This window comes from Zonotrichia leucophrys, chromosome 9 (genome assembly GCF_028769735.1).
Source record: "Zonotrichia leucophrys gambelii isolate GWCS_2022_RI chromosome 9, RI_Zleu_2.0, whole genome shotgun sequence".
Lineage (NCBI taxonomy): Eukaryota > Metazoa > Chordata > Aves > Passeriformes > Passerellidae > Zonotrichia > Zonotrichia leucophrys.
Window position 1 is genome coordinate 5,710,220 of NC_088179.1, and position 24,309 is coordinate 5,734,528.

The 24,309-nt window shown below is 50.8% G+C and overlaps 1 protein-coding gene across 1 annotated transcript in view; it reads right to left on the reverse strand.

The window, feature by feature from the left end:
* The window catches only part of EPHB1 (EPH receptor B1), an 80,027-nt gene that overhangs the window by 40,619 nt on the left and 15,099 nt on the right, over positions 1 to 24,309 (reverse strand). The window contains exons 2-3 of the mRNA XM_064721604.1: positions 14,336 to 14,400; positions 10,260 to 10,941 (exon numbers count right to left, since the gene is read on the reverse strand). Of these exons, the coding sequence (XP_064577674.1) occupies positions 10,260 to 10,941; positions 14,336 to 14,400 (747 nt within the window). The remainder of the gene's footprint in view (positions 1 to 10,259; positions 10,942 to 14,335; positions 14,401 to 24,309) is intronic.

Below are 24,309 nucleotides of genomic sequence, written 5' to 3' on the forward strand. Positions count from 1 at the left end.
TGGCACAGGCAGGGACATGGGGACACAGAGCTTCCCTGTGTCCCTGCCACAGCACTGCAGGACATCCTGCCGGGTCACACTGGGGTGGGCAGATGGCCCAGCATGGAGCAGGACATTGCCATTGCCATCCTGCTGGAGCTGAGCCCTGGGGACTCTGGTTTGGCTGACTGCTCAAGGATTACATCCAGGAATAGATCTGCCATGGGAGAACATCCCAACCAAGGCACATTCCTCATCCACCCCAAGAGTACCACGCAAGGAATTAATTAGAAAAACAATTAAGAGAGCTTCCCAATGAATATTTATAGCAGAGCAAGCCATAATTACTATTCCTGGGAGGAAAGGCGCCCTCCTACCCAGCTGCAGAGAGGACACACAGCACCAACAAGGGTGGCACCTTTGAAAAGCCCTTCCAGTCAAACCATTCCATGCTTCCCACACTGGGTCACCCCTATGGCACAGTGGGGAGAGTTCCTGGGCAGGTAAGGACCTCCTGCAAGCAGTGTGAACACCCTGGCACTGCCCATTTTGGTGCCACCACTGGGGACAGGACAGATGTTCAGAGCTGCAGGGTGGAAGAACACTCACTGACCCCACCTCTGAGTCCAGACAGCTTCTCCCTGCCTAAATTTCCAGCTGTGTCCACGCTGGTGATAGCAACAAGCAGGCACAAAGGAGTTGTCTCCTCCATCCTCAACATCTGCTGCACATAAGTCAAAGCCACCTGAGATTGCAGGGATTTACTGTACATAGGCAGCTCTGAAAGATTTTCTTAGCTGTGAAACATAATTTGCACCTTGGGCTCTCTAAGAAAAAGTTGTCTTCAATAATAACACACGATTAAGAGCTCAGGAGCAGATCCTATGTGAAGCAGGAGATCTGTGATAATCCCAGGTCTCTCCTGTCACCCCCCTGCAGCACTGCCACCCTTGCTTGCCTGGTGTGCTGAAACAGAAGCCCACGGCAAAAACAGGAGATTTGGGTTTAGCCAGAGAATGACCAGAGAGAACCTTTCTGCCATACCCAGAACCATTTCAAATTCCTGGTTTTTATCAGTGCAAAAACCATAAATATCAAAGTAATCCCTGCTTGTAAGGAGGGTGACCAGGTCCCTCTGCACTATGGACAGAACAAATGCCAGTGAGCACCAACCCTTACCAAAGCTAGGGCCAGGGCAGATCTGTTGAGCCTGGATATGTACTATAATAAAGTACAAAATAAAAAATAAAAGCGTAAGTCAATATCATATCTCTCCTCAAGGGCAATTTCCTCTCTGGGCTGCAGACCCAAGAGAGAAATTCAACTCATAATTCCCCCTGTATATCATTTTCCAGGATGCCCCTGCTTTTACAGACAAGTTTTAGGCAGCAAAGCCCAAAGACCAGAGCTGAGGCTGGAGCTCTCCACCTTCAGCTTGGCACACAGCTCTGTACCCCACAACTCTCCCCCCGCACAGCAAGGAGATGGCACAACACAGAGTATCACCATAACTTTGCAGAAGGCTTCAACCCATACAGAGTAACACCACACCACTTCAGAAGGCTGCAAGAGTCTGCTCCTCTTGTTCTTTAGCCCAGCCTTTTATCCCCTCCTGTTGCTGCCCTGCCCCTGTGTGCCCTCTGTTCCCTTTGGTGGTTGGTCAGTGCCCCTGGCTCATTGCTGTCAGTGCTGCTCACCTGCTGCTCACAGCTGTGCCCATTGAGGCTCAGCCCCATCCCAATCACCACAAACTCTGTGCCTACAGCCCCTGCCAGAGCATCATCCCAGAGAGGCCCCAGGGAGGGAAGGGATCAGACAAGACAAGGACAGCGTTATCCCAGGAATTGCTCCCTGCTCACAGGGGAGGTGGTGCTGGGAGCCCAGCCATGCCCAGGCAGGATGCAGCCACACTGAGAGCACCAAGGTGACCAGCCCCTACTCCAGCTCACAGCTCTCCTGCCTCCAATCCATTTCATACAACAAACATGACACAAGCAGATCATTCCTGCGCTGAACACAAAAACAAAACAATGAAGCTCCCTCCATGCCATTAATGAAATTTTCATGGCTGCTGCTGGAACCTAGGGTGGGGAAACAGCAATTCCCCCCTGGGCTGGGTGCAGAACTGAATTTGGGTTATCCACAGCTCTGGTTTGATGCTCCCACACGAAGGCAGGGCGGCTCCTTGGCCGTGAGTGCAGCTCTGGCTGAAGATGGATGGGTTTTCCCATGGCTCCTCCAAGGAAGGGCCTGTTGGAGAGCACAAGCCACGCTGTGATTTAATCTCCCCGCTCCCCTCTGCACACATCCCCTGCCATCTGAGGCACCGGGCGTGACAAATGGCCCCTTGTGCCACACTCAGGGCTGACACCACGGCACCGCTCCATTTGTCACCATCCGAGCGCGCGGCGGGGCTCGAGAGGGGAGCAAATTAAACCCTCCCATTCTGCACTGATTACTTCTGCCTCATCCTAGAGGGCCCCATCCTTCCTCAGCAGGGTCCCAGCTGGCACATCCAGCCCACACAAACTTCCTTAGACAGCCAGGGGAAAGCAGGGCAGCTCCTTCCACTGGGCCATGGAGTTTTCACCACCCTGGGTCTCTCACTTACTAAAACATCATCAGTGAAGGGCTGTTTCTCCAAGCAGGAGTTGCAGGAGACCCACAAAGCCCAACTGCAGCCCAAATGAGCCCAACTACAGTCCCACTGCTGCCCAACTCAGCTTCCAAATGATGCCTTGCACAGGGGAGTGGTGATGAGTTATCTCATGGCCTGAGGGGGGAAAATCCATTTTATTATTATTATTATTACAGAATCACGGAAACATTAGGCTGGAAAAGCCTTCCAAGGTCACTGACTCCAAACATTAACCCAGCACTGCCAAGGCCACCACTAAAGCATGTCCCCATGTGCCACATCCACACAGCTTTCAAACTTCCAGGGATAGTTATTCCATCACTTCCCTGAGCAGCCTGTTTCAGGGGTTGGCAGCCCTTTTGGTGAAGAAATTTTCCCTAATTTAGAATCTAAACCTCTTGAAGCCATTCTCCCTTGTCCTATCCCTGCTCCCTGGGAGCAGAGCCTGAACCCCCCCCAGCTGTCCCCTCCTGTCAGGAGTTGTGCAGAGCCACAAGGTCCCTCCTGAACCTCCTTTGCTCCAGGCTGAGCCCCTTTCCAGCTCCCTCAGCCTCTCCTGGTGCTCCAGCCCCTTCCCCAGCCAGGGTAAAAACTCCTTTTTTTAATGTTTGAAATTATTACTGTTACCCTGCTGGGAGCTGTAGGGTGCAGCACAGCCCCAAACAGGGGTGAGATCCCCACCCCTTGGCAAGCAACCCGCAGCAAGAAGAGCCATTCCCAAAGGAGCTCTCTCGTGACTGGAAAAAAAAAAAACAACCAACAACCCAAAAAAAAAAAAAAAAAAAAAAAAAAACCAAAAAGGAAAAAGTTATAGAAAGGCTTTAAAAGTGCCTGGCTGAGTCACACGGTTTGCCAGGTGCTGGCTATTTGCAAACAAGGGTGAAACAATGCGGGTGCCGGACATGGGCTGGATCCGGCGCTTCCTTGCGGCTCTCCCATTGTCCAGGAGAACAATCCCTGCTCCTGCTGGACAGCAAAGGCAGCAGGGTGAGAGCCAGGGCTCCTGGGCTGGCTCACTGGCTGGGGAAGGCTGGCCAAGATGGGTGGGTCTCACAGCCCACTGCTGCAGGGATGTTAATGGAGCACACATTGAGCTCTGCACCCCAAAATTCCCAAAAACTTAATTTCCCCAGGGTCTACAGCTACTACAGGAAGTTTCCTGACTGGATCATTAACAGAACAAGGGTTTGGAAGCAGTTTTATGCCTCCATTTGCAAATAGTCACAAGGAAAGACCCTTGGGTGAGTGGGAAAATCAAAGGAGGATTTTTCTTCCCGTTTTAAGGCTGGAATCAATGTTATTAACATTCAGAATTCTCATGGTAGGGAAGAAAAATACATAAATGGCCCATGGAACAATTTAAGGAGGAAAAAATTGATAAACTGGAAAACAAAGCCATACATGGAAGCTAATCCCTAATCCCTCTGAGGTCACTGCTGTGATGGTCCAGGTTGGGAATCCCAACCCTGCAATGCTCACTTGGCCCCCACTCACACCTCTGTTTTCTGTGTTTCTCCCTTTTTCCTCCTTCAGATGGGTCTGGATCACAGGGATGGTTTGGGGACAGGGACAGGGAGTGGTGGCAGTGGTGCCCAAGCCTCGTCCCCAACAGCAGCCAGGCCCCATGGACCCTCCCCATCCCTGTGCTGGGGGAACGAAAAGGGCCTGAATCCATCAGAGACACATTTGGGCTAATCATGTCTAATTAAGAGTTTCATTAAAACCCATCACACTCATTAGAAAAAAAAAAGTTAACAAGGTTTTCTGGACATTTTCCTTGCAAAATTATTACAGAGGTTAATGGATGCCTTCACTAAGGCATAATTTAGGAAAAAAAATCACACTTTTTTTTCTTTTTCTCTCTCTTTTTTTTTTTTTTGTCTTTGTGATTCCACTGTTTCTCCTCCTCAGTGTGGCCGTGGTAAAACTGGGCTGCCTGTTCCACCCAGTGGTGGAAGGCGGGAGATCGCTTCCAGGCAAAGGCAAAGCCCCTCCAACAAAGGGGAGCATCCCTCCATCCCTCCCTCCATCCCTCCATCCCCCAGCAGGATTCAGCAGGAGCTGCCAGCACAGCCCAAGCAGGGAGAGCGGCTTGGGCTGATGCAGGATGGGAGAGGGGCAGGAAACTTGATATTGTGCCAAAAATCAAAAACAAAAGGGAAAAGAAAAAAAAAAAAAAAAAAAAAAAAAAAGGCCCATTTTGAGCAGTCAGAGGTTTGTGGCTCAGCTAAGCCTGGAATAAAACACTCCCTGGACATGTGTGCTGCTGTTCTAAAAGCAGCTTTTGGGATGGTTAGTGGGGTAGTGTGTCACAGGTGCCCAAGCCCCAGGGAGCAGAGGCACAGCAGTGCACAGGGAGCAGGAGATCCACAGCCCCAGCGCGCTGACTGTGCCCAGCCGTGGGATGCTGGGCTGGAGGAAAGCTTGGAATCCCAATTCCAACCCTCAGGAAACATTTTCCCTAGAAAAACACTTAAATCATCCTGAGCATCACTCCTTTCTACCCAGCTGCCAGGCAGAGACCACAGTGTGCATCAGCTGTTTGTCCACAGGTTTGGAAACAAACTGGGTGACCTAAACCTGGTCCCCAGTAAAGAGCTTCAGGAAGTGCTGATGGGTTTTAAGCCCAAATATTTATTTTTTGTCCCCAGCCCTGGTTCTACCTGGCCCACTCTGGGATTCTGCTGGCCCCATCCCGTGCCCTGCTAAACCAAATCCAAGGGGAGGTGGAAGGAAACAAGGGCAGGGGAAGCAATTTTTTTTACCTCTTTGTTCTTCCCCTCCTGCTTTAGAGGATAAAATCTCAAAAAAATGATCACTTAGAGGCCTGGAAGGAGCTGGAATGAGATGCTGGAGTGGTGGGGAGGAGAGAGATCAGCACAGAGGCTGGAAAGATGATGATTTCCAGCCACGGGCAAGTGCACGGACCAGCAGATTGGAGAAAAAAAATGAAAAATCAAGCCATCCTTAAATGCAAAAAAATTGGCTTTTCTGCAGTCCCTGTCAATGCCTGGTGTGCTCACCCTGCCCCAGGCATCCAGGCAGCTGGACATGGAGCCGCAGCACACTGGGATGGGACAGATACAGATAAAGGCACGGGGAGCAAGGTCCTGTGTCCCCATGACCTCCCTTGCTGCCATTCACCCAAGGGACAAAACCAACATCACCTTCATCACCAAGGAAAACCTCTCCTGGGTACCCCAAAATGGTGCAGGGTCACCAGGCTGGACCATGGAGCAGGGAAAAGGCAGGCAAGGGCACAGCCAGAGCCCAAAAATTCCCAGTTCTCAATACAACAATTGCATTGGGAAAATCTGACAATTCCCTTGTTTTAAGCGATAGCAAATTGTTCTACTAATAATTGCAGAATGTTTGCAGTTATTTAAAAATCACTTTATAAATCACATTGTTTCCAATCTTCTGTGATGGATAAGGAGAGGGAATCAATAATTATCACCAGGGCTGCTCGGCAGGAGGGGAGGATAACAGGGGAACCAGCGTGGAGCCGCTCACTCCTCAACATTCAAGGTCGGAGCTGCCCCTCCCGCTGCTCCTTTCCCCATCCATTCCTCCACACAAAAGGCAGAAGGGAAGGACAAACAGGAAAAGGAGACAGAGCACTCAAAGGGATGATGGAGATGAGGATAAACCCACACAGAGCTTTGGCAGAGCCCAGCACATCGGCCAGCAGGTGAGGAAGCACGCGGGACCTGGCTGGAGATGGGATAGGGGAGCGGCTGCTGTGTGGAGAGCCAGGGATGCCTGGAAGCAAGGCTGCTGGATGAGCAGCCTTTGCATTGCAGGCAGTGCAGCCCAGCTTTGCTCTTGTTTTGTGGGGTTTATTTTGATTTTTCCCCCTGCCAGGTCAGATTTGCAGCTGCTGGAGCAGACAGGCAGCAGCGGCAGATCGGAGGCTCCCGAACACGCCAGCACAGGAATTCGCCAGGAGGGGAAAACTGAAAGTGAGACAAGGCCGGGAAGCAGCAGGACTGCTCTCTCACCCCTTCTTCCTGAGTTTATAAATACAACATAGAAACTCAGCACAAAGGTAGTTCAGTCCCAGACTTTTTCCTTCTTTGTGCACCCGAGTTAGTGCCTGGCACTGGGAAGGTCAGAGAGAAACCCAGTGTGATTCCAGCAGACAGAAACAGTGCCCAGTCCTCAAACTCAAAAGGGATAAAACCAAGAGACACAACAGCCAACATTCTAGTGAGGGGTTCCTTTGCCATCATCAGGTTTCAAACACCAGGAGAGAAAGGGTTTAAACAATTTTCCTTGGGGAGAAAAAGCGAAATCCACCCAGCCTGCTCATCCAAGGTTTCCCCCGCCTCCCAATGATCCCTGCTGCCACCTTCCCTCCCACCTCCTCCCCAGCACCATGATGCATTGCCCCTTGACCACACAAGGAAGCCATAAAGCAGGGCTGAGGGACGGAGCAGAGCAAGACAAATGGATTTAATATCAGCCCGAGGAGAGCGTGGGCTCTCTCGCACACCAAATGAATTATGCATTTTGGATTGAGGCAGAGCCTGCATCTCACACTGACCCACCGCCCCCAGGGCCACAGGTGTCCAACGGGATGGGCTGGGCAGTGCACTGGGAATTGGCACACAGCTGAGAGCTGTGCCAGGGAGCCTGTGCCAAACCAGCCCGGGATGGGAACAAACAACGGGGCTGATCCACACAGAGAATTCCCCTCTCTCCCACACCCACCCTGGCACCGTGGTGGGAGCAGCCCCCCATCCCTCTGACCCCAAAACACGAGGATCATCTGTCTCCTCAGGGCTCTGAGTACCCCCAGAAGATGACGTTGTGCCTGTGACTCCCCCAAGCCCCAAGCGCCACTAAAAGCCAGGATTAATGAATCCCTGAGTGCCCAAGCTCCACTGTCAGCACAAACCCATTCCAGTCTAATGGCCCCTTGATGGGCACAGCTCCTTCCCAGGGGAGCAAGGATGAGACAGAGCTGGGGGAGCCAAACAATCCAACCCTATCTTTTTCCCCACCACGCAGGAATTAAGCCTATTTTTTCAGCCTTCAAATACTGAGGGATTTTCTTTTTTTGTTTTTTTTTTTTTTTTTCCTTGGTGACAATTCCCACGGGCTTGCTAAGTGTCTCATCTCAGGCTGATGAAGGCTTGGAGCAGATGTCAGGAGTATGTGCTTCCAGGAGCCAGGGGGCAATCCTGGCAGCTTCCCTGCCAGGCACACCAGGCAGAGGACTAAAACCCCTGCCTAGAAAACAAAGTCAAACAGCAAACCAAGGCATTTTTATTTCTAAACTTTGCCATGTAACACCTCCTGCCCACCAACCTTCATGAAGGGCAGCAGTGGGCTTGGGTCTTCCCTTGCCAGCTCCAAGGCCCATGGGGATACAAGGAGGAGCTTAATGGCCAATGAACTACCACAGAGCCAGAGTCCAGCCCAAGGTCAGATTTTTATTCAAATGTAGTTAATTTTCCCAAATTCAAGATGCTAACCCTGGATCAAGCTTTTAGGAGGAGTTTTAGTGAACTTCCAGGGGCTGAGGGATATACAGGACTTGGGTTCCTCAGCAGCATTGAGCAGGGCTTTCAGACACACAGTCTCATTCAATCCCAGCCTCTTCTCTGTCCTGCTGACATGGGAACTGGAAAATACCTGGAGCTCTCCTCCACAGACAGCATCTTACCAGCACACATGGAATCATCAAACAGCTCATTCCTGTCATCACAGACGTGCTTGGTGCCATTTAACACCTGCTTGCCCTCCACCCACAGCATACTCTGGTGCCTTTCAGGATCCTACATGCTGCCAGTCAATCTATAAAGGATATTCCTACTCCTTGGAGCTGCCAGGATCCCTTAATCTTCCCTTCAAGGAGTCTGAATACAAAGCACGCTCCCCATGCAAAGGCAGAATGCTCAGCAGGAGCTCAGCAGTTTCTCCTTGGGGATCAGTGCTGAGGAGTGGGAGCACAGCTGGAGAAAGGCACCAGGGCACAGAAAACCCAACAAACCCCCAATTTCCTGGGGTCTGCATGGTGGAGTCTCATGGATGGCATGAACACTTGACAACCCTGCTGGAGTTTGCACAAGGAAGGGAAATAACAAAAGCCATGGAGATGTGTCTAACACCCACTCTCAGCAGGTTTGCTCCCACACTTTTCATCCTGCTGTTGTCAATCCTCTGCCCCTCTCCAAGCACTGAGAAGGTGCACCACAGTCCTCCCAGGGGTCAGGAGCACTCAAGACCCCACCTTCCTCCAGCTGGCAGAAAGGTCAACACCACCAAAACCCACGGTTTTATATTGTCACTGTTTTCCTCCATTCCTGGCAAAGTGACATTACTTCCCAATTCCAGTGTTTAGCTAAAATTAGTATTTGTTTTCCCATGATGAGAAATGTCATTTTGCCATACAACCATGTGTGCTTTCTGTGTGTTGGTTCAATAGCAGAGGAACGTCTCGCCAGAACCGCTCTGTTTGCAGAGAGCCCTCCCTCTGACTGAGAGCTTCAGCTCCTCACAGGAATCTCCTGGTGGGAACAAAACCACCCTAAAGCTCAGCCACAGAACTCACAGGAATCCCCCAGCCATGCTGTTTGAGAAGGGATTCTGGGGGTTTCCTGGTTGTCAGAGCCCTGGCACAGGAAGGTGTCACCACCCCCACCTTCGCCAGGTGGGAATGAGGCTTTGCGTGGTGAAAACCTACACAAGTTCCCCGGTTTAGAGCAAACCATCAAACAAGCTTCTCCACAGCCTGAATCCCAGCTTTGCTGTTTCCACATATCCAGAGTTACAGGGTGGAGAGGAAACACCTTGAGGGACTCCCCAGGGAGCATCACAGCCAAGCCTGGTGGCACACACATTCCCCCAGCTGCATCAAAAGAGATCCAAGTTGGACCTCTTCCCATCACAACCTGCCAAACCAGCCCTTAAGCACTTCAACCTTCTTCTTCCCAACCCTTCCTTGTCACAATGGTGTTAACTCTCCAGAAGCTATTTGGAACTGATAAAACAGGGTGAGCAAAAAGCCCTCTCCTCTCCCCTCTTTCCAAGCAGCATGCAAAACCAATACCTTAATTTGGGAGAGGAGAGGGAAAGAGTGGCCTATAGGGAAAAAAACCCCAACACTCCACTGGTGTTTGGGAAATATTCACCACAAGGGCAAAAGGAGATGAAAAGCAGTGAGCACTGTTTCCATTTGCATCACCTCACACTGGAGGACTCCAGCAGGCAGCAGCACAGGAGGTGGGGAACCCAAAAACCAGCAAACAATTCCAATTAACACAGGGAATCAGAGCACCCCCATGGCAGCCAGGTCTGATGGCAGCTGCCCAGCTCTGCCAGGGAAATAATCAGGCAGATGACAGAACCTGTCCAGTGAGTGCAGCACTTTGAAGGCACCACATTACAGAGGTGACTTCCAGCAGGGTGGAAGCGGCACCAGCAGTGCCAGCACTGCTCACCAGGTCTGGCCACTGACTAGAGCACACTGAGAAACCACAGGCTGACCACTGCTCCCAAATTCCTGCTGTAATTTCCTCCCAAATTCCTGGCTGCTCCCTGGAGCAAAACCACCTCAGGGGAAGTACTGCCCACCACACTAAACGGTTTGTTTGGGGGCAAGCGCAAAGGGCCTGCTGCCCAAAGCCACCCTTACCTTTGCAAGCCACGTTGTTCTCGGGCTCGTAGCCGGCCTTGCAGGTGCAGCGGCCGATGGGCACCATCCACTCGCCATCGCCGTTGCAGTACAGCTTGATGGGCACGTCCACCTCCTCGGCGTTGGGGATGCAGGTGCCGCGCGCCGTCACCAGGGATGTGCTCTCCGCGCCCGTCATCGTCTCCGGGAAGATGGCGAAGTTCTGCACCACGCTGGGGCACTTCTTGAAGAAGACCCTGACAGACAGCAGAGACATGCAAGCCCCGTAGTCCTGGAAAGCCAGGTAAAAGCCATTGCGGGTCAGGGGCCCGAAACTTCTCACTTCCGTGTTCACCTTCATCAGCCGGCCCCCAAAGTCCACCTGGGAGAAGCTCTCGTCAGCAGCGATGGTGTCCACTTTGAGGTAGGGTGCCTCCGTCCAGAAGGCTGACTTCTTGGTGGCAATGACAGAGTCTGTCTCGTAGTAGTAGAGGTTGAAGGTCTCCTTGCAGGAGCCGGGGACGTTGGGGAGGCTGCTGCAGTCGCGCACAGTGAAGCGCATCTCGGTGTAGATGCGGTGAGCCCCGCGCCGGTTGATGAAGGTGGTGAGGAGCCAGTTGTTCTGGTTGGGCTCGAAGACGTTGCACACCTGGTACGTACGGATGGTGTTGAGGTTCTCGTCGTAGCCACTGACTTCTTCCCACTGCAGAAAGGAACAGGGAGAGGTGGTGAGGAGGAGGAAGAGGGACCGGCGATGGCCACTCACCCCGCACAGGGCAGGGCTGGGAGGACAATCCCAAAGCTCCACAGGGGATGAGGAATGTGGTTATGGACACACAATGTGATGCACATGCAGAAACACCAACCAGGCCAGGACCAGAAGAAATCCCCACTCTCTAACCCCTCCATGCCTCTCCCCATTGCTCCCAGTTGATGTTAAAATGTCTTTCCCACATCAGCAACTGCCTTATCTGCCCTGAGAGGATGTAAAAATGGGAAGAAAGATGGCCCGGGCATCTGGAGGCAGGAGGGAAGGCAGCCCATGAGGCTACAGCTTCATTAAAGGCCGAGCACACGGGCTGGAGAGTGAACCTGACCCCAAGCTCCTGGCACAACGGGATCATTTCCCCCGGCAAAGAAAACCAACTAAATAAAACATTACTGCTGTGGAGAGAGGGAATATAGATTTGCAATTCGATTTATAGAAGGGCATTAATATAATCCAGGCTACAATTTCAATTAAGGGACAGCGGCAAACTGTGAACAGTCTATGATGGCATTAGAGTCCTACAGACAGATTTATAACCTCATAATCCATTCATTTTAACTAATCCATGTTTACAGTCTCCTCATAACAGCATTATTCATATGGCAATCTTTAAGCAGCTCCCTCAGTATCAGGGATAATTTCCAGGAGCAATGCTGCAGCAGCACTCATGCCTGTGTTTACACAGGGCACAACGGGTGATGCCACCCTGCCCTGTCACACTGAGTCCTGACAAGCTAGTGCACCACAACCAGCCCTGAAACCTCACAGATTTTTTCCCTCTTCCCTTTTCCATTGAACAATCACATCTCTCAACTCATCCTTAAGCTTCCCTCCTGTGAACCACAGCCTTGATGTAACAAAACACACGTTTTTGTTTTGTTTTCAAAGCAGGGCCCTCCTCACGCTGCCAACAAGTGCAGCAGAACATTCACTCCCAGGCCCACCTACTCAGCCCTGCTACACTTAAGCCAAGATCAGAACTCAAGGTTGTGCATTGTTGTTAATCCATGGTTACCAAACCAGCAATAAAGCCTCCCTCATCCAGCCCAGTGTTCTTCCTTCTCATCCCATGCCAGGAAAGCACTGCAAAACCTCCTCTCCCCCCTGTGCACAAGGCATGGGGATTCAGTGCCCCTTCATTACCAGACACCTTTTCAGAGCAGAGCTGTACAATCCTCCCTGACCAAGGGGGTTGCCATTGTTTGCTGCTCCCACCTGGGCTTTGCATCACAGCCCTGCCTCCAATTAAGGCCAGACAAGGAGCTCTCCTCCAGCATTAGCACCAGCCCCACGGCTCCACTGTCTTCACTGCAGGAATCCTCCTCTTCATCCTCAAAAACCTCAAAGCCTCAAAACTCAGAGCCTAAACCTGCCAACAAAGGTTTCCTGCATTTAGCAATAACATGAAATGCCCTTGGAAAACCCTCAGCAGAGACCAGGGCCAGATCCTAGCACTGCTTTGTGCATCCCTTTGGGGTGACCACTCCAGGTACCAGGCACTGGGAGCAGCAGGTCCCTGTGGCTGGAAGGATCCACAGTGCCAGCAGCTGCTGCCACCAATGCTCTAACAGCAACAAATGCATCATTTTGATGAGATACTACTAAATAACTCACAGGGAGCTGGGGATTAAGTCAGTGTTGTTCTCTGTTTCCACTGTGATTTAAAGCACATCCATCAGGAAGAGCAGAAGGAGAGCCCACATCCTGCCACAGCCCATCCTGGGACACCACAGCTTTTTACCCTGGCTGGGGAAGGGTCTGGAGCCCCAAAAAATGGCTGAGGGAGCTGGAGAAAAGGAGGCTCAGGAGGAACCTTCTGGCTCTGCACAACTCCAGCAGGAGGAGACTCAGGGACTAAGGGACAGAACAAGAGGAAATGGCCTCAAGCTGTGCCAGGGAGGTTTAGATTTGATATTAGGGAAAATTCCTTCCCAGAAAAGGGTTGTCCAGCTCTGTCACAGCTGCCCAGAGCAGTGGTGGAGTTCCCATTTCTAGAGGGATGTAAAAGCTGTCCCTATAGCTTTTGTGGCACTTGGAAATATGAGTCAGTGGTGGCCTTGGCAGTGCTGGGTTAATGGTTGGATTTGATGGTGTGACAAGGTTTTTCCAACCTAAAGGATTCTGTGATTCGATGATTTTAGATAAAAGACTTGGCATTTTAAATACCTTTTGGAAGATTTAATACACACTCCTGCAAAGCAGAAGCCTCCCCAGAACTCTCAGAGGAGCGAGAATTGGGTGGCTGCAGGGAGGAACGGAGGGATGGAGGGATGCACACAGTGGGATGCAGGGATGGGGCTGGGGAGGGGCTTCACAGAGTTGCTCTGCAGAGGGTGAGACCACCCTGCCTTACAACACAAGCTCCCTGCCTGCCTCACACAGGCTTTCAGTGACAGCAGCTGCAGGCAGCTATTTATATCCTGTCTCCATCACCTGCACGTGCCCCTCCTGCATTTTTCTGGCAATTTATCTGGGCCCAGAATTTTTCCAAAGCAATTCAGCAGCAAAATACCCCAATTCAAGGGGCTCTGAGATGTCTGGAGTGGATTTCATGCCTGCTGCAGGTGTGGCCCGGCTTTGGTGGTGGTGTCCAAAATTTCTTTTGCAGACTTGGCCAAGCCAGTGACACCCAATCAAAGATTCAGCCTGGCATCCTCTCCCCTCTGGTGCCACCAAATCCTGGAGTCCCCAGGGATGGGCCCTGCTGCTGCTCCCAGCCTGCCTGTCCCACCGTGGTGCCCATCCATCAGCTCACATCCCCTCCCACCTGCAGCTCCATCTCTCACTTTTCCTGCCAGGAGAATGTGAGTCAGGTTATTTTATGCTTCCATTCCTCAAAGGCTCGTATTATATAAAAAAGATGTTTTAAGTGCCTCAGGGTGTTTGGTTCCTCATTACTTCATAAAAGTGACATTAATAGCCAAGGAAGAGCACTGCCGAGTGCAATTATGGATGATGTTCCAGGTATGAAAGCTGTTTGGAGCCTGCTAATGTTTCCTAATTATAATCCTTTTGGCACAGGGAGAGGGAAGGCACGAGCAGGGGGATGGAGAGCAGTGATGGGGCTGAACCCTTCACGAGGAAGGAGGACAGGAAGGGAAAGAGAAAGCATGGAGATGGAGACAAGCTCCATCTTCACCAAGCCCCAGGAATGGCTCGGGGAAGGATGCTCAGCCTGGCTCAGCCAGGCCCTGGCACTCCACACCAGCCCTATGGGGCACTGCTGTTCCCACTGACTCCTCTGGCTTCCCACCAGCATTTTACCCCTCTAAATAGGGAAGTTAAAAACGTGGATCCCCCTAGATCACATAAGGACAATGGAACTTACCCCTGAAGGTGGGTTGGCAGTCCAGCCCAGCTCGGCCGTTGCCGTCCGCGTATCCATCAAAGTTTCTGAGGAAACAGAAGAAAAGGAAAGTAGTTATTCCCTAAGTTTTCCATTATTTTATAGCACAGAGATGTGGGAAAACACTCAGTTGCTTTCCCAGAGCATGCACCTGACCCTTGGAGAGCTCAGGAATCATCAGCAGGCGCCTTAATGGACTCAAGGCAGTTTTGCTCTGGGGCAAACGGTGCAGGACAAAACTCTTCGCAAGGAGTCACGGCCTGAACCCAGCTCACACTGCCAGATCTGACCCTTCCCTGCCCAGGAAAGGAAAATACTATCACCAACACAAAGAAAAACCCTAAAAACCAAAAGACGCTGTATTTCATGGAGTCACATCATTTCCTACTTTTAGATGGAAAACAAAAAACCAAAACAACAAAACACAACAAGAATAATAGCGAGAGCAACACCATAAAGAAACAGATGGGGAAAACCCTCCAGGTTTTATTTATTTGTTTGCAGCAAGCAGACATGCAGATTAATTGCCTCAATTCCTGCATCCCAACCAAACAGGAGGAGATGTGCCGCTGGCAACTGGCAGAGCTGAGCATCTCCAGTCCCTCCCCTTTCCTGCCTGGTCCCAGGTACTCACAGCAGTGCCAGGAAAAGAGGTGCAACCAGAGAAATAAAGGTCAGGAAATAAAAATCAGCCCAGGAATCTGTGCTGCCGCCGGGCTGCTGCTTTTTAATCTCTCCAGGGCTGCTGCAGCAATCACAAGCGGGAAACAAGGCTCCAATTAATCTTCCAACCCCTCCCTTCGCCGGCCGCTCCAGGATGCGAGGCTGGAGAAGCGTGACCAGGAACTCCCTGCCCTGACACCAGTGATAAACGCTCCCAAAACCGCTCCCTGGGGCAGGGAGAGCAAGGCAGTCCCCAGGCATGGAGTGAAAAGGGCTGGGAGCTGGCAAAGCCTCTGCACCCCAAACAGGTCCCAGGATGCTGCAGTGGCACTGCCAGGGGTGCTCAAAGCCCACAGCCTCCCTGCTTTGCACAGTGCCAGGCTGCTCCTGCCCACCGTGCCCTCAGAGAGGACAAGTTTCATTCCTGCTCCACTTGGGAAACAGAAAAGCGTGGTGACCTTCACGCTGTCACATGTCACTTCATAGTTTTGGTCATTTTCCATTTGGCAGAAGGCAGCTAAAAATGAATTATCCCAGCTTCAATTCCTCTCCAGCCTTGAATTATGGAATCCAGGAATGGTCTGGGTTGGAAAGAACCTTAAAAGCTCATCCAGTTCCACCCCCTGCCGTGGGCAGGGACACCATCCACTATCCCAGGTTGCTCCAATCCCCATCTAACCTGGCCTTGGACACTTCCAGGGATGCAGGGCAGCCACAGCTCCTCTGGGAAGCTGTGCCAGAGCCTCATCACCCTCACAGAGAAGGGTTTCTTCCCAACATCCCATCTAACCTCTGGCAGTGGGAAGCCATTCCCCCTTGTCCTGGCACTCCATGCCTTATCAAAATGGGGCCAGGGGCTTGTGCTCCAGACCTCCAGCAAGTTTCTACTGTCATCACCCTTCACCTTCCCACCACCTCCACACCTTCCTTCCCTTCCAAACAGCCCAGGCCCTAATTAAACAGACATTAATCCTTGCAACAGCCCTTCAAATGAACAGGAAGATGTCTACAGGCATAAATGGGTGTGGAGGTGGAAGCCACAGGCCATGCAAACATCTCCCTGCCAGCGGGCTGCATGGCAAAGGATGATCTGAGAGCCCCTAAAACACTTGGTGTTCTCCCCCAAAGCAAACAGGGAGTCCTTGTGCCACACAGGGGAAACTGAGGCAGCACAGAACAGGGAGACACGGGGACCATGGCCAGGCTGGGACCCAAGCTGGCTCATCCACCCTCTGTGATAAATAAGGACAGGCTCATTACAGGAAGGGCACTTCTTCCAAAGGTCTATTCAGAAAGACTTTTCACTCCATCATCTCCCTTCCTGTCCCACACACTCAGAGCTTCCTTCCCAGCTCTGACAGAGGAATGTGCTCTTGATAAAGCACAGCTGCTCTGCAGGACAGCAGCACGCGAGGACCAGCCTTGCTTTGAGATGATTCTCACCAGGACCTTCCCAAAACCTCACCCCTTCCCTCCTCCTCCTGAGGTCCTCCCCAGACACTCCACATTCTGCAAGGAAAGCAGGAAGGCACAGCAGCAATGCTGAGGATGACCTCAAAATAACTAAGATAATAGAGAAATTAATTAACAATAAATGAATAAATGGAAAGAAACCGCAGGGAAGCTTTCACTTTGGATACTCCTGGAGTCTCTGGGTGATTCTGTGGCCTGTGATCAGGGAGCTCACATCCAAGAAGTTTCCACCACAGATGCAGAGCAGTGATGCAAAATGTGGAATATGTAAAATTTTCTTAAGAAAGGATGTTCATTAATGTTTGATTTGTAAGTTTCAAGCCTAATCAACAAGAAAGGAGATTTCACTCATGAAACAGCGGGTCACAAGCTCTAAGTGATGTCCAGGTGTTGGAAAGAAATTCTTTTAGAGGTAGAATTGCCTTGCTAAGATCTAGGGCTCCACGTTTCAATGATTTCAGTCCTAGGGGAGACACTGACAATGCTCAGGAAGAAGGACGTGTGTGATGTGCCACTGACAATGGGCACACAGAATGCAGAACTTCGAGGCCACAAGGACATTTGGCAGAAACCCCAAAATAAGGGAAAAACTGATAAAGCCAACCCAGCTGGGTGAAAGGTAATTCTGGCAGGGGCAGGTCATGACCAGTGACTCACAGACCACTGACCCAAGAAACCACCAACCCAAAAGAAGAGAAAGACTGATCATATGGACTAATTAGCATGAGAAACGAGACAGTCTTTAACCAACAGAAGATAGAATATTAATTAATAAGAGAATATTGTAGCCAATAAATGCTAGCTCTTTTGATTGCAAAAATGTATAAATAGTAAAAAGCTTTGATAGTTGGAGTGCTTGAACACCACCAAGCACCCAGGCTTGGGCAACTCTGAAATAAATAATCAATGTCTCTCTCAAGTGTATAATTATTGGCTTGCTGCATACTGGATTCCATTTTTGTGAACAACATTTGCACTTCCATGGCTCCATGTTTCCAAAGCAATGTGCAAAGCAAAGGAAAAAGCGGGCTGAGAGCCTGGCCCCCTATAGACCATCTCCTGCACAGATCCTGTCCCATCTCCCAAGGGCACTGCCATAGAGAAGAAGATCCATAAACTGGAAAAATTATTAACTCGGGAGTTTTTTGTTAAGTACAATAAGATGGTTAAATCCCCCTTCGAGTTCAAATTCCTGCTGAGTTCACCCAGCCCTGTGACTGCAGAGGCACTGGCATCAGAAGGACATGGCTCAGCAACTTCCTATTGACCTCTCCTATTTCCTCTTGGAGGAAACCTTGGCTTTTACTTCATTTTTTGAAATGAAAAAGTGACACTGTGACCTTGGTGGGGCACTAATGGCCAGGCTGCTCGGGGCTATGGCTGCTGAGCACCCTCCTTCAACAGATCCCAAATTCTTGTAGAAAAATGGGGAAGAGACGGAGATCCCAGCACCCACATCTGCAAAATATCCCTACAGGCTGGGGGACACAGGATCCACCCCCCACCCATCCATCACTTGGGATTGGGCAAGGAGGACAGGCAGGGAATGCTGCTAATGAGGGGATTAGTGCACATCAGTGCCTGAGCAGCCCTAATGAGTAGAGAAGCCACATGAACACCTTGCACCTCCCATCCCACCTGCCTCGCCCCTCCGTGAGGACCAGGCCTCGTTAATTGGCATGGGGTATTAATTAAACCCCCAGGGGAAGAGCCTTTCCCTGCACCTCTGACATCCAGCACAGCATCACTGCCCAGGTCGAGTGAACCCTGTCACCTGGATCCAGCAGTCCCACCATGCCAGCTCCGTGCCCAAGGCAGTGCCACCCTCTCCCCTGCCCCAGGCTCGCTCCTCCAGCATCTCCCTCCACCCCTGCCCACCTGCACAGCGGGTACCTGGGGGTGCTCTGCCATCAGGAGGGAGCTCACTAAGTTCACTGGGAGAAGTGTCTGGGATCAGAGGCTCTGCTGGCCAGGTTGTGACAGTCCAACCCCTCATTAGGGAGAGAGGAGCTCTGCTACCAAGAGCTGAGCTCTCTTGGAGTGAAGAATCTTCAGCTGTATACAGTAGATTTTCTTTAATGGACACATTACTTTAAACTAAGCCTTCACCATCTGTTCCAGTCCCTAATTATCAATACAAAAACAAACGTCTACTCACAATTACACTCGTAACAAGTAAAGATGCCAGCAATTAGAATGCACCAGCTTCCCTGCACGGAGCAGCACATCCATCTGGGATGGCACTCTGAGATCCAGGCAGGCAGGGCTCGCTGCTGTCCCGGGCTCCCCACACCCTCCCGAGGAAACCTGGGCAGGGATGATGCCTGCGGCAGGATAAGCTGCGCCTCAGAGGAGTGAAGGATGGGCTGGCATCCTTCCAACAGCAGGGAAAAAATAAGTTTATTTGGGCGAGAATAGCCTTCATCTCACACCAGCTGATGCCGCCTTGCCAACCACTCTTCCCGCAGGATTGAAGCCTCTTCCAGAAAAACCTTCCTGAACTGGCCAAAATGAAGCAGAACTTATTGCCCAAAACTCCCAGCCTGAAACCCGTATTTCAGACCTCCCAAGGGCAGGTTCTTGCCCATCATGCTGGGACAAGGTGTCACTGTTCCCTAGAAGGGGGTGGGATCTGGCTGCAGGCAGACACACAAAGGGAGAGGGCCAACCCAAACTAACCCAACCTGACCGCGTTTTGACGCTGTTATCTGGAAGGAAAGAGATACAACAACAAATTTTCTGCTCAGGGAGGCCACAAAGACACTTCTACAAGTGCACCACTCCTCAGTAATTGCCTCGGGTCTCTCTCCCAAAGCAAGGAACAGCAGCTCTCTCCCTCCTGCACGAAGATAACGGCAGGAACCAGCCTAAGGCGCTCGAAAGCAAATGCTTGGGCATATGTAGAGAGACACAGGCTTGTCTAAGACAACCAAGAGGAAAAAGATAGAAATTAAGCAAAATAAGGAGAGAGGAGGCTTGATAACAACAGATGGGGAGAGGGAGATTTGGAAAGTATGCCAGCTGCTGGAAATAAGCCCCCCATGATACGTGGGGAGCAGGGAGGTGGGTGCTGATAGCTGAGCCTTTGGAGGGAGGGGAGATGGGAGGGCAGGGCACACAGGGCTCAAGTCTGGGGGGTAAAGGATGCTCCACAGGTGGGATCCTCAGAGACCCATCCTGAGGTGCCTCAGTAAGTGTCAATGGCATCAGCACAAAATCCAGCCCCAGAGCACATCCCTGGGCACCCACAGCATGGTTTTCTGAAGGGGAACAATAGCAAGACTTCTTTTCCATAAGGAAAGCACTATATTTTCCCCTCTATTTCACGCTCATAAATGCCAAGCTTGCTTCCTACCTCTTCCTACCCTTCCGAGAGCTTCAGCAAAATCAGCCCAAGGCGAACGCACAGCTTGGGGAGCTTCTGTCCAAGTTTGGTGACATTACCAGGGGAAGGGAATGACAGGGAAACAGCGCCAAGACGCTTTATTCTCAAGCCTGGTGCTAAATAACATTAACTGCTATGGTATCACAAGTTCTGCCTTCCCGGGGCTGCTGTGACTTCGAGCCATGTCCACGTGCAGGTGGCACCATGGCTTTCATCATCATCAATCCATACACCTGTGGTGTGCATCACACCTCTCAATGCCAATGGAAGGAAAGTCCCACATGTGCCAGCAGAATAATCAGAATTTAATTCTCACTGTTCCCATAGGTTAATTTATCCTCCACTCCACTCTGGTGAGATCTCACCTGCAGCACTGTGTCCAGCTCTGGAAGGACATGGGGCTGCTGGAGGGAATCCAGAGGAGGCCAAGAAGATACCTAGAGGGATGGAGCAGCTCTGCTACGAGTTAAGGCTGAGAGAATTGGGATTGCTCAGCCTGGAGAAGAGAAGGCTCTCATAGACAAAGGGGCTTCAAGAGAGCTGAAGAGGAACTGTAGAAAAGGACATGCAGTTACAGGACAAGGAAGAATGGCTTCCCACTGACAAGGGAGTACATTTATGTTGGATATTGGAAAGAAATTCTTCCCTGTGAGGGAGATGAGGCCCTGGTACATGTTGCCAAGAGCTGCTGTGGCTGCCCCTGGATCCCTGGAAGTGTCCAAGACCAGCTGGATGGGGCTTGGAGCAACCTGGGATAATGGAAGGTGTCCCTGGCCATGACAGGAGTCATGAACAATAGGAGTTTTAAGGTCCTTCCTAACCAAACCATTCTGGGATTCTATGATTCCATGAAAGCATTCAAGCACACACCAGGAAGCTGCCTGAGTAATTCCAGGTTCCTCTCTATGACCACACTTCTAACCACAAGTCCAGGGTTGCCTGTGCAAGTTTTTAACATATTCTGAAATTTAGACTAAGCTGAGAAAAAGCAGGAACACAAAATCCATACACTCGGCCACAAGGATTTAGGCAGTGAGCTGCTGGAGGCACATCCCACCCCAAATATCTCTTCTGCTGAGGTCTCCCCATTTGGTTCCTGCTTGGAACTGCGTGTGGGGGGGTTCCATGCCGAGCCAGCACAGCTCCTGCACATCAGGAATGCTGTGGCATCTCCCAGACGGTTTAATTACAGCACTGGAGCGGCAGCAAAGGTACGAGCAGGATCAGCCTCTCCCCTCCAACAAGAGCTGCTGCTCTTCACAGCTTCCTGAGAGCGCTGCCTTCCCCAAGCCGCTTCCAGCATCTCTGCGCTTTCAATCAAAAATATTACAGCAACAACTAATTACGTCCCATCATTCCCAGGGCTCTCTGCCTTTAATGGTGCATTTTGCTGCTACACAGCGACGGTGGAACGGCTCTGGAAGTGCATAACGAGCTCTCCCCATCAATCTCCCACGGGTTCGTTATGAAGGATTACCCACCGAGTAACAAACCCTGCCACGGAGGGGGAGGATGCGCTAAACAACAACAAGTCAACACAAAATATTGCCTTCCTGCATTTTAAGGGTCTGTGCAAACCTCTCAGGAGAGAGGAGCAGCTGAGCCTGCTCTGCAAAGACATCCCAGCCATTGCCAGCATGAGGAGACCTGCGGTGGCCAAAAAGCCCCTCACTTCCAGCTGGAAAGGGAAGGAATTTCTATCCATCAGGCGAGAAGGAGTGTGCTGTGTCAATTTGTGATGGGCTGCATTACGCTGTGGCTGCACAGCACAGGCCGGGCCTCCTCCGGGATCCCCCGTCAATGCCATGGATTTCAGCAAGCAATGAAGATGCATCGCAGCAGGGCAGGCGATAACTTAATGAAGCTCAGATTTGGGGGTGTTTGCTCAGCAACTACAGAACAACTTTATCAATAAAGCACTGCCTGCTGCGCTGTGGGATGAAATGCTCTAATTGCAAGTGGCAAACGCTCCCCACATCGGGATACGTTAAATTGAAATATGCCGGTTGATGTGCCTGAAAGCACCCAATCAAATACCTGCTTCCATTTTTCCAAGTGTTCATGCATTCATACACATGCACAGCAAGAGAAAAACCCAAAGCAAAACCCCAGCCAAAAACAGTTCAGGAGGTGATGCAAAGTCAGGATCATAAGGACCAAGCCCTGTTTACAACTCTCACTCCACCTCCAGCCCCAGCATCTCCCCTTGGTTTCCAGGCTCCAAAGGGACTTGACCCAGCGTGGGTACGTGATGTTGGACAAGCTCAGACGAAGCCATACAATCCATTTATCATAATCCTACCGAGGAGAGAGACAGTAAATCAAAGAGACAACCAGCCTGCAAATAAATTACTGAGGGGAGGGAGAGGGGGAGAGGGATAGAGAGGAAGAGAGAGAGAACTGCAGAGGGAGAGATAAGGGAAAGGGAAGGAAATGACAGAGAATTACCAAAAAATGCATACATCACAGGAAAAAAACAAACAAAGGAGACCAAATCAAATGGAAAGATAAGAGAAAAAAGATAGGGCTTTCAATACCTTTTGTCTTCTAAATTGCAAACCTATTTTAGAAAATTTGGAAACAACTATTTTCAACTATCAGGAACTCATTTGCTCCTGTCATGACAGAATCAGTTGCTGATATCATACTTTTTATAATTGCACACAGGCCCTGGATACCCAAAATCCACACACACCATACACACAGGTCACTGTCCATACATCATCATTTACAGTTTGGCAACTCAAAGTCAAGCAGCAACCAGGGCTGAGACAGCACTTTAATGAAAACCCTGTCCCCCCTCCCAAGACAGACCCAGCCATGCCAAGGGCCCATTCAGGGCAGGCAGATGATGCAGTTTTCTTTCAGGAGAACATTTTCCAGAACAATGTCACTATGCATCTAAATCCCCATCCCTGCTTTCTCGAGGCTGGGCTGCCAGCAAACCTCTCAGAACGCCGCAGCCTGCCCCAGAAATCACCATATGTCAGGCTTGGCATGCAGCTCACTTCATCCTCCACAAGATGTGGAAGAGGAACTCAGCCAACCAGGGATGGGCAGAGGCTCTCCCAGAAACCTTAACCTCCAAAAATCTTTGTGAGATTGCCTCAGAGAAGGTCCAGCTAAGTGGTGGGGAAGGTCTGGTTTGAAGGAAAGATCACTTAGGTTGGGCAGAGTACTCATCTGCCCTTCAGCATCCATGAGGTCAGCCCTCAGGAGCACAGGGCAAAGCAGATGAAGGCTGAGGGTCAGGTGCCTGAGGACACACTGTCTCTCGTCCATGTAGTCAGGTGGTACCAGTATAGGCTGGGCACAGCAGCCTCACATCACTGGACTCTCTGGGTGGAGACCAGCTGGCTTGGACACCCATTTCACTAGCTGAGAGAACAAGGAGGAGCCAGAACCCCACCCATCATATGTCCTGGGGGAGCACCGAGTCTTGAGAATAGTCCAAACATTGTTGGGTAATAACACCAACAACTTCCTGTTTTCCACTACTTTTCCACAGCTCACATCTTGGTCAACATCCAGTTACCCACATGGGCTGCATGTGGTATGCTCCAGCCAGGTGAAATGGAAACAAGTCAGCTCACCCATAAGGATCTATTCTGCCAGGAGCTCCCCTCTTGGGTAAAGGGAACTTCATCACACTATCAGAAAGCAAACAACTCCAAAAAGAGATAAAAAAATAATAAATACAAGCAGCCTTGAGATTTTGCAGACAAGGGCCATTTGAAGCCTAATGAGTTCTGTGGAAGTGGGCTCCTTATCAGCTGGGATTCCCCTGGAAATGAGAGCCTCTAAATACAGAATTAGTCATCTGAGAAGATAGAGCTGCCATAAACATCAATAGCATCTGCAATTACACGTGCTAGGATGAATTACAAGGATACACAGTCTTCATGCCTGGATCCACGGGGCCCATGGGATTGCAGGGGATCTCCCAAGCAGCAGGCTCACATATGTCTTACAGGGGCACATGCTTGACTCCAAAGCCAACTTCCAGTGCTGGAGTACTGTGGGTGCACTGAGCTTTGGTGAATTCCTGTGCCAGACCTGTCCCTGCCTTTCCCCACAGCTCTCCTTCCCCGCTGGATTTATTTTGCCTTACTCCAGGGTAGCACCGCCTGTGAGGAAAACTCTAAAAATCAAAACATTTATCCTGCGTTTCCCTACACGCCTTTATCACATCTTTAGAGATTCAGGATGAGTCACTGTCTTGGACCACGTTCTCCAGAAAAGCTTCACGTTCGCTACAAAACCAGGCATCTCATGGAGCCCTAAATGTGAAATGCCAGCCCAGCTGTCAGAGAGCCCTCGCACCCAGAGCTGCACCTGGCACCGTCCAGCTCCTATTTACTAGATCTTATTTTAAAATGTCACAGGGATTCTGCGTGAGCCACAAACATGACAGACTGCTCAGAGCAAGCACTGC